The following is a 17,500-nucleotide window of genomic DNA, read 5'->3' on the forward strand; positions in this document are numbered from 1 at the left end:
GTGGTTGTAGGGAGCAGTTCCTCTTGGCCGGGCAGACTACATACCTGTGTGGCGAAGATCCTTCCGGGCGAGGAGTGGGGGGGGGGGGGGGGAAGCGGCCACGGGCTTCATTTCCTATTCCTGTTACCTCCTTATAGGACACACGCGCGCGCGTCCTCGTATTGTGTACGTTCTGTTAGTAAAAGGGGGTTGTAAGGTTTTTGGAAAAGACACGGAGGTATTGGTGAGTTTTATGGCTTCAAAAAACGCTTACAGTATTAGATTAATGTAATGTGTTTGTGTGTGTGGATGGGGAAATCATGGACGGCAGCCAGCGGAGCGTGTGTGCATACATAAGTGCGTGTGTGCATACGTGCGTGCATGCGATTCAGACAGGAAGAGGCACGGAGCAAAGTGTGTGTGACGGAAAGTGTTTAGACTGTGGGCGGGGTGCTCCTGCTCCTGCTCCTCATCACCTGCGGGCTGGGTGTGGGTGAGGGAGCTTGTTTTAGGCCGAGGAGGAGGTGGGTGAAGCTGCCAGTGATAGGAGTAGAGGTTTTGGTTAGAGCTGCGGCTGAGGGTTAGAAGATAGGCTTTCAGGGAGGACGAAAGGGTGTCACTTGGATGCAAATAGAGTTTTTTGAGTGACATTCTATCCGCAGTTTATCGCGGTGGATTCAAAGCGCAGAAAGAGAAGGAAAGGTGAAGACGGGGGGGGGGGGGGGAGTAATCAAGCAGGTGAGGAGGAAATTGGTGCAAATTCGGGGTATAGGCGGAAGGGAATAAGTTGTCTGAGAACGGATGTGGAAGTGGAATGGCCGGATCGGGATTATCGAGGCAAAAAAAGGAAGAAGTCTAGGTATGTATGGTCTCGTTAATAGTAAGGAAGACGTGAAGGGAGAGATAAGTGCAGTGTGAGTCGGAGGAGGTTTATTTCTGGGTAGAGGAGGAGGCTTCATAACGTTCAGACCGAGATTATAGTCTCGATGACGAGTGGCACTAGCGATTTGGGAAGTGATTTAGATGTAACTTGTGAAAAAGGGAAGGGAAGGGAAAGGAGGGAGGGAGGGAGGAAGAGAGAGGGAGAGAGTGGGCGCGAGAGAGGAAGAGAGAGAAAAAAAGAGAAAGAGAGAAAGAAAGAATGAGGTAGGAAAAAATATCATAAATACAAACATCCTAAGTTGGGCGTCTCCTTTTTTACCATGGTTGCTGCCGTAGCAAATGCGCAGTGTTGCAATACGGCCTTTTTGTCACACTTTAGTGGGTTTTATTACCGTCGTTGCAGCATTGTTTGCAGGAAGGTCTCTGCAGGTGAGCCGAGGGTGGTGCCTGGGCTGCTCACAAACGTTTCAGGGGAACGTTTTTATTGCTAGCTGTTCCGCTTGTCAAGGCTAATTTCGTGTAGCCATTTTCGCGATTAGATCATTCTTATTTCATCATTTTATACATTTCCCATTCTGCACAAAGAAAGCTGTAGATCATATTTAATGGGGAGGACCCCCGGCAGTTTAAGGAAAGGAGCAGGAGGAGGAATGTGGTCAGTCTGTGTTTCCCAGGTGTGATGAAACATGATGAATCAAGGCATGGAAAGGTTAACAATGAACGGTGGTTGTACAATCGACTCTTCTCAAAGGAATGTATAATGCACAGGAAACCACTTAACACATTTCGAAAATATTTATAGTCTCCCTCTCCATCTATGTATGTATCTGTGTATTTATATATATATATATATATATATATATATATATATATATATATATATATATATATATATATATATATGACTATTTATATAACTATATCTCTGTCTACCAGTCTATATCTATATCTATCTGTCTGTCTGTCTGTCTGTCTGTCTGTCTGTCTGTCTATCTATCTATCTATCTATCTATCTATCTATCTATCTATCTATCTATCTATCTATCTATCTATCTATCTATCTATATCTATCTATATATCTATCTATATATCTATCTATATATCTATCTATTTATATATATATATATATATATATATATATATATATTTATATATATATATATACATACTATATACTATATACGAAAGTATGTGCTCATGAATATTTATCTCTATTCTCTAATAGTGCGCAGGAAATAACGCAGTATATCATGAATATCTTTGTACACTTCATTGCGTGTAATATATATGTATATATATTTACATTTAATTATCAGTTCATTATAATGCACAGGAAACCACCCGATATATCAAGGATACCAGTTTGTATACTCAGTGGCTTCTAAAATGTTTAGTTTATCATTCTAGTTGTAACAACGCCAAAGATTTATGCTCTTGTTGTGCATGCAATACAACGCGCAACAACCAAAGTCACAATCCTTTAATCGGATAATCATCTGCAATTGAATAGAGTGGGTTAAAGGTAAAGCTCGTAGATGAAGGTTACGCTGACAGCATTGGTGTTCGAGAGAAGTCCCAAGTTCAGTTCTCGCAGTGGCTGACGAGGCGTCCTCAGCGAAAGCCACGCATGTCGCCTCTCTTTTTTTTCTTTTTTAGCTGCATTTAGTCCCTTCCCCCCTGTACCTCGTTTTCCCTCCCCTGCCAGCGTCTGCCGCGCCAGGGTGAGAATGTCTCCTCCTGACTCATACCGCAACCACGGCTCACCTTTGTTGTCGGTCGTGGAGCGGGCGGGAGCGACGGCGAGAGCAGCGAGGTGCACATGGCGGCGAGTTTCTTGCGTCGCGCGTCGAGAGGTCCTCCGTCACGTGATTGTGATTTATCCGGCCGTGTTAGTTAGTCTTTTTTTTCCCTATTTCCCCTCATACCCCTCCGAAGCCGAGCGAGAGGAAGAGGAGGGGGGCGGGAGGGGGAGGTGCGGGGGTTGTGCCCTCCCCGAGTGCCAAGACTGTACTGAGATGGGAATTTGATTTAGTCATCGCTCTCGATTTTATTATCTTAAGGCTTAAGTGAGTGATAACTCGCGTTGACGGTGTTTATTTATATATATATTTTGGATCATATTAATGTTCTGTATTGGAAGATGATAGTGTCATGTGGCAGGAATGCGAAATTTTATTGGTGACTGAATTAGAATCACGCAATTGAGTGTAATAGTATGGTAAAAAGGTTAAAGGAAACCATTTAGGTGGCGCCGTGAGATGTGATGATTAGGTAACTGCGGTGGCATGAAAAGTTGATGTCATATCCTGAGTTAACAATCCTCGACCAGTCCCACTGCAGCCACGATGGAGGCAGCATCACAGTAGTTGCGTGCAGTAGTGGTTCAGCCCAGTCCGGTAGTGGTTCAGCCGAGGCCAGCTCCTCAGTACCGACTTTATTCATATAACATCGCCCTGAGTTGCGCGCTGGGTTTATGGTGGTGGTGGTTATGGTGATTCAGTTACCAAATATCTACTTTGTATTCGTATCTAGCTTGTGAACCGAACCGCTGACATGGAGGACGTAGATAATCGTAAGTTCGACCCCCCAGCTCTCGTAGAGAGTCTGGCCGATGTGTGTAGCGACCCCGCCGGCGGAGGAAACGATAAGGGGGCCGCGACACACAGCCTCTTCATTGTGGAAGAACTGGAGGATTCCGCGAAGCCTCCGGCCACGAGCGAGGACCACGGCGGGGCAAGCGCATCCCCGGCCGCCGAAGCGACCCTCGGGGACGGCCTGAACCCCCCGAAGGAGAAGATACGACGACACTCCTCCTACGAGTCGCCGAGGCTGTCTGCGCTGCCTGATGCGAGGCCCTCGCGCAAGATCAGCCTCGCAGCTTCCGTGCAGTCAGTCAGCAGGAGGAAGGAAGCCTACAAGTATAACCACGCCCCCCTCAGCATAGCTTCGGGGACCATTGAGGACGACGAGGCCGACGCACAGAGGATTCGGCGCGCCCTTGGCATTCCCTTCGACGAGGACTTCAGCAGAAAGAACTGTAAGTCGAGCGCTAGAGAGCCTTATCATATCTTTGCTTGTGCTTCTCTCTCATCTTAGGGCTCAGTGCTTTATGGGATCTCCAGGGCGATTCAAATCTTTGCTCTACTGATCATGTTTAAAACATACACAATACCCTTTAAGGCGAGGGTTAGCGGGATGAATGCTCATGCCTGCAGGTGCGAAGTGCGTCTTTGTGCGAGCGGCATGTGCGGGCCGGGCGAAACTTGTGAAAGGAAGCAATTATGAGTCATGGCTTTGGCTTCGGCCGCGAGCTCACAACACATCTACCGTGTTGCTGACCGCTAAACCGAGGCAAGCACGAGAGATCCGGGAAAGCCGGGGCGGCAGTACCAGGTTGGCTGCTCGAGCGAGGGACCGAGGATGAGGAATGTTGACTCCTCAGGGCAAAACTATTTTTTTCTTCGAGTCGGTCAGTTCGCTAGCCGCGAGAAATGACGAGAATCGGGCAAAAAGCTGGTCGCAGATAAACGATTTGCATTAAGGCGCCGGCGGCAAGCGGAGTCAGGCAAACAGGCTGTCAAATGCTACATTCCTCAGCCCGCCCTTTTACGCCCTGCTTTGTAACATGCGCTCAGCGCCGTCACTCCGGCTCAACTCCTCTTTTCCTATAATCCCTAGGAGGAAAAAAAACGCCTTCCCTCGGCTTAAAAGCAGTAATATCATTTTCCTCATATTCCACGGATTATTTTCCCCCTAAAATAAGAATAGAAATACCACCGAAAGGACGAATAAGTGAGCATAGCGAGGTCGGAGCGAGCGGAAGGGAAATAGTTTGTGTGGACACGGCGAGGGGGGGTGGGAAATCGCTGGGGGGAGGGGCAAGGGAAGGGCAGGTGGGGGGTGGGGGTCAGCAGCAGCGACTGTTGGAGGGCGGAGTGAGAGTCATTTGTTCCGTGTGAAAAATAAACTGCTTCCCAGTTTCATTCATTGGGTTTGTGTTTATGAGCAGGCAGGTTTGCGCCTTAGTTTTGGAATCGTGGAAGGGCTGTTTATGATCGGGATGCTCTCTTAGGGGATACGAGAAATGAAACAAAGGGAAAGCGAGTAGGTGATGTCGCTGTAACGTTTCGGACCGTCTGCGGTGGTGTCGGGAAGAGTCGGTAGGGGGGGAGGAGGGGTCCGTAAGTCGGTAGGGGGGGAGGGGGGGTCCGAAACGCGAAGGAGGGGTTTGTCAGAAGGGTAGTGGAGCACCCGCGGGTCCGTTTCCGTTACACGAGACTTCGTATTTTGCATGCTCTGTTTCCGTTCCCTTTCTACCCCCTTTCCCCTTTTCTTTTCGTTGCTATTGCGTTATTTTTTTCTTCCCCTCGGTCTCTCCCTTTCTCCAGTTTCTAATTCTATGTGCTCCGATTCCTGGGCCTTCCTTTCGAAACGCCTTTCACCTTTTTTTCCCATTCTCTCTCTCTCTCTCTCTCTCTCTCTCTCTCTCTCTCTCTCCTCTCTCTCTCTTTCTATCTCTCTCTCTCTCTCTCTCTCTCTCTCTCTCTCTCTCTCTCTCTCTCTCTCTCTCTCTCTCTCTCTCTCTCTCTCTCTCTCTCTCTCTCTCTCTCTCTCTCTCTCTCCCCTCTCTCTCCCCTTCCCTCTCTCAACGTTCCCCAAACGCCAGAACATTAATCTCTCTTTCACTGTGCTTTTATTTCCTCTCGCCTTGTACCTTAAGCCTCTCTCTCCTTGTCCTGTGGGGCATAAAGAGGGGAATAGGAGGACGAGGGGGGGAGAGCTCACAGGAAAACGTCGTCATGCCAAAACTCAGCCTTTACTATATATATATATTTTTTACTTGATTTTTTTTTCCTCCCCGTCTCACACTGTAAGATACAAACGCAAAGGGTTCGTTCATTCATGAAAACTCTCCTTAGCGTTTGGATTGCGTCTGCACCGCTTTATAGTGTTTACCTTGTTTTACGGGTTTTAAATTTAGTGTGAGGAGAGAGGTAACGTGAGGCAGTTGAAGTGAAGCGGTGAGGTTCCGTAGTGGCGTGAGGTAGTCCCAGGTAGTCTGGTTGCCAAGTAGTTTGGGGCAGTGGTACTATGCGATGGTTTAGTTGTAGGTGATGCAGCTTCGCAGTTCTTTGAGGTAGAATGCGCTTGCAAAATTATGATAGAATGGAAGTTGAGGAATGGAAAAATAGGGTAGAAGTGCAGTAGTAAGATCGACAGATTAGCGAGTGAAGAAGATAGAGCGGGAGAGGAGGAGGGGAGAGAGCCACGTTACCAGGTGGAGGGATTTCTGGCCGTGATATCACCCTCGGCAGCGTCTGGGAGTGCCGTTGTGCCCTACCCTCCATTCCCCCTCTCCTCCTCCTCATGCTCCTCCCCCTGCTGTGCTACCCCCTACCCTAACCTCTTCTCCTTACCCCTGCCCTTACCCTGCCTGGCACTACGGCACTCCCACTGACTGTCTTGTCGTAAAGCATCCCCAGTCTTTTCTTTCGGTAAAATTACGAACGCATGTAAGTGTTTTATACATATTTTTCTCCGTAATTTGCTTCATTATGACAAGGCTAAATAGTGTTTTCTCTCATCTTGGGTCCGTGATCCTTGCGAGCACTTGAACCGTAATGATTAACGAGCTTGACTTTGTAGTCACAATTACTACTCATATAAAAGCTGCAGTCATTTACATTGTTAACAAGGCATGGCGAAAGAGCGTGGGAAGAAACGCGCTTGTTACGTCGTGTTGACATTTGCTGAAGCAGGCACCGTAGCATGGAATATATATTTGTAAATATAATAAAGTGGTTGATGTTATTGTTTATATAGGAAAGCGAATGTGGTACAAAGAAACCAAGGAAAGGGTTTTGGGGGGTGCCAGGGTGTCGCTATAAGCTTCATCATGGGGTTGGCACCAATGTCTGGCACCGTCCCATGATGCCACCGGGCCCTCCTCCTCTTTTTGGGGGATCTCTCGCTCTTTTAATGCTACTTTCAGTCATTTTTTATGCACTTTAGTTGATCATGAAAACGTGCCATGTATTGTTTGAATTAGAAAGTTGGCCTCACAATATATGAAGATGGTCGCGATGTCAAGACGTTTAGCAGAAGACAAACGGTTCTGATTTATTAAAAGAGTTGGCTCACGTGTTGACATCATAGCTGTATCCTGCCATTCATCTGTCTAGTTTGTGTCTGAAGTCGCTCGTTCGCCCAAACACAAAATTTGCCTTTTACACGTTAAAAGATATATGAAAATATAAAAAATGAATCAGTAGAGGTCTTCCATAATTGATATACAGTACTATCAGATTTTTCCATGGTGTTAAAAGAAAAACGGGTAAGGGACAGATAGTGATTAATTTCAGGGGTCATAAGGTGTGTGCCTCGGGGTCGAGATGGGAGCGGATCTTACGATGTTGGATCGGGTCTTGGGGTTTCGTCACTTATTGATTTTGTTTGCGTGGAGGAAAGAGGAGGGAACGAGAGATAGCTGTCGATTCATTATCTAGGGAGATCGTATTTCTTCCTCATTGAAGTGATATCTGTGGCGAATGATGTCATTTTATTTTGAGGAGCGACGATATGACGTCATTTTCTTGTATACATGTATACGTATGTATATATTTATATAATTTTCCAAGTAGCCTTCCCTGTTGTCCTGTTAACGTGTATGCATAGCTTTGGGAGGGTATGCACGACAGTCTTGATGATTATAGAGGGCATCCCCCATTAAAAACAAGTTAATTGACTTTGTGGGCACATTGGGAAGGCCATGATAATGTGCCCCGGAGGACTGGCCGGTGTAAATGCCCCCTCGGAGGTTAATAGGATCGGCCATGCGGTCAGGGGGTGATCTCATGCACCAGCAGACGAGACTATCGCGGGATCTAGATTAACGTTGATGCTTATAAACGATTGTGCGAAGTGGGGGGAGGGTGGAAGAGGGAGAAGGGTGGAGGGAAAGGAGGAAGGCGGGAGACATCAGGATGAGAAAGAGGGAGGAAGGAATGGAGAAAGGAAGAAAAATCATGCGGTGGTGCAAGCCATATGGAAAACGTTAATTATTGTTGATGGTTTTCACTGATCTGTGATATCGCGTTTTGCCACCTCGCTATTGCATGGCAGCGGAAAGGCGAGATAGGAAAAGTTTTTTAAAGATAATTCTTACATCATCTGATTGTGAGTGATAACATGTGTCATCTTTGACTTTCCGGAGTTTTATTTAGCAGTATTGTCATATTTTTTTTCGGTTGAAGTGTGTTTTGAAGGACCAGTTTCCTCCAGTGTTGAAGATAATCTTAATGTGCTGATTAACACTATGCAGAGTTGATCAGGGTACGTTGAAAAATTATGAGAGACTACAGTTTAAAAAGCATGTAATTCAGTTAATCTCTATCATATGAGTCGGAAATGAACATCGCACTAAAGACGAAAATACTTGTCATTGCGTGAAAGAGTATGTATAGTATATATTGATAAGTAATTTTACATACGCATTCACTAGACTGCGTGACTAGGATCACACGCCTAGATGCCAGATTATACATATTACTTCCCTGATAAGATTGCGCTGCCAGAGATAATTCCGTCCGTATGTGCTCGGAAGACCCTCGCATCGCTGTCGTGCCAACGCGCCCTTTATCACCCTAGTACTTAAGGGTTAGTTTCCCTTATCGTATAAAACGCCCGCCGTAAAGCCATTAGAGCCGACGACCTGTGGCTCTTGTGTATGTAGTGGCTCCTCCTTGTCCCAGAAGGAAGCTGTCCTCAAGAGCCGCTTCTAAGGATGTTTTGTGCGCCTGAGAGTCTTCCCCGATCGCTGGAGATGCCCGGGTCTTTGTGGGTCTTTCTTTAATGGTCTGCTGGGGTTTTACGAGGAGGAGGTTGTGATGGGTTTTAATTTATTACAAGTTTTTATCCAGTGTTGTAAGAGTTTATGCCGTTTCTTATTGGTTTCCCTAACTTACTGATCGACCTGTTCGTTCTTTCAGTCATTCATTTATCTTCAGTGTCGAGAAAGACATACAAACAGGCAGATTGAGATGGGATGCTAAAGAGTGGGATGCATGTCCAGTAGCTGAGTGGCAGCTGGCCTTTTGCAGCCAGTGTTTACGTTCACCGGAACCTGGATGCTTGACGTGCCTCTGTGAGCTCTGGTGAAGGGTGGGTAGAATGATGGGGTAGGAGATAGGGGGGGGGTCATACCCAGTCACACCATCTGGCGTAGGTTTTAGTATGGATTAACGTAATATACCGCATGTCAGTCCAGAGTTCGTTAAGAAAATGGCGGATTTCTGTGCTGTCTGCTTCCACAAATCGAAGTTCAAATAACAAACGAAAACTGAGGCCTGAGCCCACCGAGAGCGGCGTGCCCTTTGCCAGTGGGGGATCGTGCGTGTCGGCAGCGTGACCTGGCTCTCGCGTGCATTCTCCCCTCCCTTCCCCTCGCGTGCACTTTCACTCGAGGCCATTAACGTTGCGCCATTGCCGTGCTCGTTGGCTAAAAAACTCACCGTTATAAGGACTTCAGTGATCCGACTCCCTTTTTTAACTCCGGTCAATTAATTACGGTGTTTCACACGCCGAGAGTAATTGAAGTCGAATGGCGGAGGGACCGCGGCGGTCACGCTCGGGTAGACTTCGCGTCGTGTGTTTGGGGGCGTCCGCGATCGGGCGCCGACTGACCGATTTCCGAGGAATTTGATCCGGCTTGTTTGGCTCGGGAATTCGGGGAAATAACTCGCGGAATCCGAAAGTGGCGGCGGAAGAATGTCCGTTGCGACGTCTCGGCTCCCGCGAGAGACGTACGAGAAGCTTTAGAGACGTAAACACAGTCTCCGAACGGCGGGGCTCCCATTTCCACTCCGATTGGATGACAGTACCGTGTGGATGAAACGATGGTGGGTGAAAGTGGGATTCTTTGGTTTTTATCTTCCATTCAGCGAGGCTACATTGTCTTCACAGTGGTAGTGTGTTTCTTCTACAATCACTTTCGCTAATTATCTTAATCAGTTTGTGCATAATGTTTGATCTCCGTTCTTATAACCTCACAGTGGGCTGAATATAGAAGTGATCGTCATCATCAAGTATAGTTATTTATAGTAACACTAGATGTGATGGGGTGGGAGGAGGGGGAGGGGGCTCCTCAAGAGCATACGATGACTTTATATGAGTCAGGGCAAGGTGAAAGATATACGGGGAGAAAGATATACTATGGCACGTACCTCTCTGATGCGAGATTCAGGTTAGTAGAGACATGATAGCCAAAGTATAATGATGGATGGGGGGGATAATGACCTGGAAAGGAGCTAAACGAGGTATTGTGGCGTCAAGGGAAAGGGACCCCGGCTCATGATGTATTTAACTTCCTCCAACAAGCAGTCAAGTATAAAGAAGAAGAAAAAGACTATAAAACCACTTTTAGGTACCAGATGTCGTTGCTGGTGGTAGGTGGGGGTCGGGGTGACATCATGCACGTGCAGATCGAAAGGGATTGATGGCCCGAGACGAGGACCCGAACGGCCAGCCTTTATGCAAAACGAGGAAGCCTATTTTAGCCAGTGCAGGCCTCGTGGTCCTTCCATCGTCATTTCGTGGTCCTTAGTGGACCTTCCGTCGTCCTTTTCGCGCTCTTTACGTCATCTCTCCGTGGTCCCTTTTCTGTAAACGAAGAAAGTGGGTGAGCAGGGTGACAGGCATCACTCAGAGATGACAAGGGGTACGACGAAGAGTGAAGGGGAAGGGTGGGAGGTGAAGGCCTCCTGCAGCCTCCTCCGCATGTTCTACACGCTGCTGGTGCGTTCCTCCTAATTCTACATTCATGAGGCCGTTCCTCATCAATCCTTATGCTCGTGTTTTTGTATTCGGTAGTAACACGCCGGGTTTCTCTCTTACCAAGGAACAAGAGTGTAATAGTGGAGCTCATTCAGAGAACAGACACAGCTAAGTCGGATGTGGTTAATGCAGCCGATTGTTATTAATGCTTTAGCGGGTCGAGATGTATTTTTGATATACGAGAGCGGACGTGAGAGTCGTCCATTGAGGCGTCTGGTGGCGAAGGAGCAAAAACGTGGCGAGTGGCTGGCACGTGCAGGGGCTACTGTTACAGCTGAACGAGATACGAACTGATGTTGACCCATAGTAGGCGAAAGACGATGTCAGTGGGTGCTGTAAGAATTCTACTGCCCTTTTATATATATCTGTGTATATTACCTGTACATGTACACATATACTTATAATTACATACTTATGGGCAGACACACGTTTAATGTATACTGCATATACATCCGGTTTCAGGGGAGTATACTTATGAGAAAACTAAGAATCAAACAAAGATTTGAGGGTTTTAGGCTATGCAGATGTAGTGACAAGGAGAGACATAGGCCTATTTTGGAGATGTGGGTGAGAAAGGACACGGTGAAGCGAGGGAAGGGAGAAGAAGGTGGCCAGGGCGTGTTCTGTCACGACGAACAAAGGAGGACAGGGTAGGAGAAGCCATGCCCTTGTGTGCGCTCGCGTGGGAGTGAAGGAGCGAAGGATGAAAGCCTGTCGGGGGTTTGTACGTTTGAGCTCATTCATTGACGGACACATTCGTTGTGTCGCATTCACGCGGGATTGGACGAAAGGTAAACAAATCCTCGACCGGTGCACGCCTGTCCGCCGCAGACTGTTCAAGCGACCGATAGCGGCATTGGCGAGTTTACGTTATAGTCCAAGTAGATTGATCCCGAGCGTCGGGGTGATGAAGATGGACACCCCGGCCATGAGATGCCCCTGACCTTGGCCAAGGGTCTCCGCTTTCATGGAGAGAGAGATCCAGCAGGAGAGATTGCTGGCGTACGTCTGCTGAGCCGCCTGTTGCTGACCAGGTTCCTCAGGTCGGTAACCCGAGCTGGTAACCTTTCGTGGGCGCGTGGGCGTAAGGGCGTCGTTAAGCTAGATGATTCACTCGTGTTCCTTCTTCCTATCCTCCTCTTCCTCCTCCCTTCTTCTTCTTCTTCTTCTTCTTCTTCTTTTCTTCTTCTTCTTCTTCTTCTTCTTCTCCTCCTCCTCCTCCTCCTCCTCCTCCTCCTCCTCCTCCTCCTCCTCCTCCTCCTCCTCCTCCTCCTCCTCCTCCTCCTCCTCCTCCTCCTCCTCCTCCTCTGGCCGGCGTGCTCAGTCTTCGGCGAGACTTTAAATCGCGTGATTAGTCAGATGGTTCTTCTTAATATCGTGATAAGCACTCTTGATGAAGATATATTTTGGGCTTACAGAGAGCGCGAGAGATTTTGAATTTTTTTTTGTTTTCCTTTTAAGGGGCCAAGGGGAGTTTGCATGTAATAGTTTGCTTGTTGTTCTTGATCAGAGGAAAATTGTATTTTTCGGCCGCCGCGAGGATGCGTCTAGCCGTGTTTATGCTTTATGAGTTCAAAGGGCGTGAGTCATGCGTTTTATCATGAGTCTCAAGGAAGACCCGGAGGAGGCTCGGGGTCAAGGGCGTGGGTCAACAGCGCCACGGTGGATGACCCACGCCCAAATGAATCATCTTGCAGAGGTCAGCTGCCTCTTGCACGGCGGAAAGAGGCAGGGGCGGTGTGGGGCAGCGTCTTAGATATCATCTTATCTGCGGGCCGTGCCGGAAGTGGACAACTGTGACGATTGATATCTTGACTAGATTTTTATCGTCAGGTGTTGCTTGTTACCGGGTATTGTTGTTTTTTTTATTGTCTCTGTAATTATACGCCGTTGCTTTGGATTGACAGATAAATGAAATATTTGCATTAGTGACTTAGTGCAAAGAGGAAAGTGCAAAGTGGAGCGTGCGGGCATCGTTACCGAGAAGGGCGTGTGCAGCCATGTATTGGGCAAACAGGCAGGGAATGAGGAATCATGGGGGCTTACATGCCTTTTTGTCCAGCGGCCATCGAGTTGGGCGTGTGCGAGTGTGGTGGCATCGGCTGACGCCCGTATAAGGCACCGGCGCACTCCTCTATCTCTCCTCTTCCCCTCCTCATTCTCCTTCTTCCCCCCCCCCCCCCACCCGACGCCCGCATCTCGGTGTCTCGTAACACCAGCTGTCTGTCCTCTCTTGCCGTTACGTGCGCTGATTTTGCTTCGTGATTTCCCCCTTTCCTTTTTTAGGGGGTCGTTCAATTTTCTTTTCGTCGATTAAAAAAACAGGTTCACGTTTTCTGCAGGCGTTTCTTATGAAAAGTATGTTCAAATGTGAAAACTGATGGGAGATTACCTTGCAAAGTGATGATTTCCAGAAATTATAAAATTGACAGTCATGGGCGCTATTAACTGTAAGATAGCCTTCTGTATTGAACAAAAAAGTTAATCGGGAAAAAGATGGTCATTGAGCACTCAGAGATTCATCTGAGCTGGGGCTTGCAACGGTGACGATGTTTGAAAATACCACCGTCGCTGTCGACGTTATCAGCGACATTTCAGGGACGTGACGACCGTGATACTGGATCTCTAGCAGGTTGAGCGAGTCGTTCCTGCTGCCCAGGTCTCGCTGTCTCGTTGACCGTCGACTGTGTAGCTCGACGCGGGTCAGTCGGATCAGGGCAAGGGAGAAACGGCATTTCAGTCGCTCGACGCGGGGTCCTCTCGCCTTCTCGATTGCACTTGGAGGGATTCTGGAAATGTGGTGACGACCTTTATGTCGAGTGCATGGCCGTAGGAGCTTTCTCGCGGTTGTTGTGTTCTGGCGCTTTGTCAGGATGTTTTTTTTTGTTGTTATGTATGTTTTTATGTTTCCAAGAGAGGTGTTGCACGTCGCCACTCTTTGGTTGCAATGTATTAGTAGTGGATGTTGTAACCGAAATTATAAATTAGAAATTGTACCTATACTAAAGATGTATTTTTATTTTGTCGTTTTATTATGGAGTAGTTCGGGAACTGGAGAATCACAAGACCAATAAGAGTTATTGTTATTACTTTATAATTGTGTATGCTGTTACGACCCTTCTGCAAGCAGTGTGACCTGTGTTGCCTTTTCGTGACCTTGTGCCGCTCTAGTACCCTCGCTGGCGGCAGTGCTTGCGTGCACGGAGGCCGCTCGGCGTGGCCAGCACCTCGCCAGGCAATTACACTAAATTGGCACGGCACAAAACCCGTTCACTTTGCGACCAAGGTTTACACTCCGAGACTCTAAGCCGAGGATTTATTGCAAGGTAAACTTAGTTGTTATGTTTTTAATTTTCATCTTGTGTGTGTTTTTTTGTTGTTGTTGTTGCGTTCCGGTGAAGGCGTCGCTGTGGAAGCCTCATTGTACTCTGCAGGCTATTCCATTTCCCTGTCTTGCTTATCTCGATGGGCATTAGCAGGTAATCTCCTGTTCAGGGTCGGGTGGCCGTGCATTACCGCGTCGTTAGTGCAGACGGGATCTGGCGCTGGTCCTTTTTACGACGCGGTTTCAAGGACCGAGGCGACGAGGGACGAGGGACGAGGGGCGGTGGTCGTCTCAGGTTGTCAGGCTGGTCGTTTTCTGTCATGAATATGCAGTTGCCCGTGGTATTGTTTTGTGTGTTTAGTGCACACCGTACGGTTGCGAGCGTTTGTGCACACCGCTCGCTTTTTCTCTTTCTGTCTTTCTGCCCCCCCCCCCTATATCTCTCTCTCTCTCTCTCTCTCTCTCTCTCTCTCTCTCTCTCTCTCTCTCTCTCTCTCTCTCTCTCTCTCTCTCTCCCTCACTCACTCACTCACTCACTCACTCACACACACACACACACACACACACACACACACACACACACACACACACACACACACACACACACACACACACACTCACTCACACTCACACTCACACACACACACACACACACACACACACACACACACACACACACACACACACACACACACACTCACACACACACACTATTAAGTATCCTCGCATCATTGAGACTTCGTCGCTCTCGGATGTGTCTCTCGCAGCCTCCACTTCGCCCCCCCCCCCCCCCCCCCCCCGCATCCTTGTCTTGAAGGCGCTTTGTCATTTGTGTTGACAGGACTTCGGGGTGCAGACTTTCTATCACGTCTTTGTTGGTTGGTTTTATTTGGTGTGTGTACTGTGTGATTGACTTTCATTCATTTCAACCGCGTAAGGTTTTCGTTGTGTGATTCGTGTGATATTGAAATTATAAGGTTATGAACGTATAAGGTCTGGTATAGAAGATACCGGAGTAAAACATAATACATGACTCCCAATACATCGAAAACTTGGAGACGAGGTGTCAGGGTGAGGCCGGCTGTGAGGTCAAGCCGCGGGTGTCTGCCTTATCCCCAGCCCCTGCCCTTGCCCTGGGCGAGGGACGTCCCATGCCTTCTGACTCAACCCCGGCATCGCCACCCCAAACCCCGTTATTGTACCAAGCCACATCTTACCTTCACCTTAAGGTCTTCGAACTCCTGGTCTTTTCCCAGATAAAGTTTGGTTTGGGGTTTGTGTTTATATGCATTCGGTTTAGTTTCCTAACTTTTTTTTTCGTCACTATCCTTTCAGATCTCCTTGGTCTGTGTCTATGCTTCAACTTTTCCCTCTGTTCCTTCCTTCGCTGAGCCCCCATTAGGCCGCCACCCGCCTGGCTCCTTTTATGGCATTTTTCCTCTTCAATTAAGCTCGCCTTTATGCCACTAAAACGCCCTTCCTTGCCTTTACTTTCAACAAAGCGTTTCTTGTGAATTCGAAACACGAGAACAATCCTTTACGTCAACATTAAAAAAAAGATAAGTGCTTGACTTTCACATCACACGAGTATTTTGATTAATTCCGTTCAGCGAATTGAGGAAAGGTGGTGAGAAGGTAGAAAGAGCGACATATATGGGATTAAACACTCAAGCAGAATTATAGAAAAAGAGAGAGGGAGAAAGAGAGAAATGCACCGTAGCACTCATTACCTGCCGAAGCATTGTAATTAAGCATTCCCCTCCGAGTACAGTTTTTGCCTTCAGGTAGCAGCGAACGCCACTATCCCCTCCCCCTCAATGCCCCTCCCCCTCTCGAGGCCGTGTCCGTCTCGACAGCGGGTCGCTAAAACCGTAAACAAACTGTCAGGTGTGCTGCCTCTGTCTCACTTCTCACCTGTGTCATAATCTTTGGTTTACAAATTTCCGTGGACTTTTGTCATTTGATGAAATAAAGTTATATTATGGCTCGTGAGAGAGAAAGAGGGAAGTACCGGCTGAAGAGCTGGTGTTCGGGGGAGAGGGCAGGGGAAGGAGGGGGGGTCAATGTCGTCAGGGTAACAAGCCCTGTCTAGAGGATATGTGATATTTACGGGTGGGGTACAGTGTTATAACATGAAAGATATGGTTTCTTCGGTAAATGTAAAAAAATAAATGATGATAATAAATATAAGAGAAAATTCCGTCCTATTATGACATTTAATGGAAATAATAAGGTCTACATAAATCTGTGCGTATATCTTTGGAATCAGTGTCTGGGATGTTGTATGGGTAACTTTGCGTACGTGCAAGGATTTCCGTACTCACTTGCAAAGACACAAGCACATACTTATTTAAACATAAATACTTAAATGAAGTTATCGACTTCTCCACCCTTCAGCCAACCTGAGTCCATTTACAAACACACGTAAGATTAACGTTGAGAATGGAAACGTTTGCCTCCACCGCGTGACGTTTATCGACAACGTGGGGGCGCAACGTCTACAGGGAAGAGGGCAATGATCGCACAGTGAAAGGAGGTGTTGTGTAAATTTGTCACGTGGCGACAGATGGCGTCCCCAGTGTGTGCGACCGTTTTTCAACACCTCGATGGGTCTTCGGCGGCTCTGTGGCGGTCGTCTGGTTCGCTGTTATCGTTTACCTTGCAGTTGTTTTCTCTACTTCATCGTTCACTTTTCTACTATTTTTTTTCACCATTTTTATTCTGTTCTTATTTTTTTTACCCTTCGTCTCTTTTTCTAGTGATATATGGATTTAATTGTTTTTTAAATGGTTCATTTATGATGTAAGAACAAATCGCTGGCGCAGGGAAAAACCCACATAGTGAAAGTGAAACTTCCAGGTAACAACAATTGGGTGACTTTTGGTGCAGTTTACATGTTTAAAGTTCACCAATAAGGGAAGAAATTTAAATCAGATACTCATATATTTTTGTAGTTTATGGTCTTGACTTATCTACAATGCGAGTGCGATTTTTGAAGTTCAGTGTTGAATTCACGAACCTCTGGAGGCGTAAACGCAAAATAAACATTGCTGATTGTAGGGCGCAGGTACATACTTGGCAACGTGGGACGATGGATGATTACCTGGTATACTGTTATCAATCGATAGATATACCTTTGGCAACTCTTTTTGTGGGAGGCAGCACATGTGTATAATTTATATATAATATATATATATATATATATATATATTATATATATATATATATATATATATATATATATATTTATATATATATATATATATATATATATATAGTATATATATATTATTATATATATATGATATATATATGTATATATATATAATGTATTATATGTATATATATATTATGTATATGTTATTATTAATATATAATAATAATATATATATATTATAATATATATATATATATATTATATATATAATATATATATATTTATATATATATATTTATATATTTGTATATACGTATATACATTTA

General features: G+C 46.5%; 1 protein-coding gene and 1 long non-coding RNA gene across 32 annotated transcripts in view; one reads left to right on the forward strand and one right to left on the reverse strand.

Moving 5' to 3' along the window:
* LOC119579533 overlaps positions 1–2,884 on the reverse strand; it is an 18,678-nt gene extending 15,794 nt beyond the window's left edge. For 2 of the 3 annotated variants that reach the window (XR_005229301.1, XR_005229300.1), the window contains exons 1-2: positions 2,626–2,884; positions 45–172 (exon numbers count right to left, since the gene is read on the reverse strand). This is a non-coding gene — a long non-coding RNA (uncharacterized LOC119579533). The remainder of the gene's footprint in view (positions 1–44; positions 173–2,625) is intronic. The other variant, XR_005229299.1, reaches the window with a different exon arrangement.
* Positions 1–17,500, forward strand: part of LOC119579530 (microtubule-actin cross-linking factor 1-like) — a 208,320-nt gene that overhangs the window by 6,066 nt on the left and 184,754 nt on the right. For 5 of the 29 annotated variants that reach the window (XM_037927406.1, XM_037927408.1, XM_037927411.1 and 2 more), the window contains exon 1: positions 3,156–3,898. The exons of 1 other annotated variant lie outside the window; for it this stretch is intronic. In XM_037927406.1, coding sequence (XP_037783334.1) covers positions 3,415–3,898 — 484 coding nt within the window. In that variant the 5' untranslated portion in view covers positions 3,156–3,414. Of the gene's footprint in view, positions 1–3,116; positions 3,899–17,500 lie in introns of those variants that run through there. 23 more of the 29 variants (XM_037927409.1, XM_037927415.1, XM_037927425.1 and 20 more) reach the window with 13 other exon arrangements.

The sequence above is a fragment of the Penaeus monodon genome, chromosome 12 (genome assembly GCF_015228065.2).
Source record: "Penaeus monodon isolate SGIC_2016 chromosome 12, NSTDA_Pmon_1, whole genome shotgun sequence".
NCBI lineage: Eukaryota > Metazoa > Arthropoda > Malacostraca > Decapoda > Penaeidae > Penaeus > Penaeus monodon.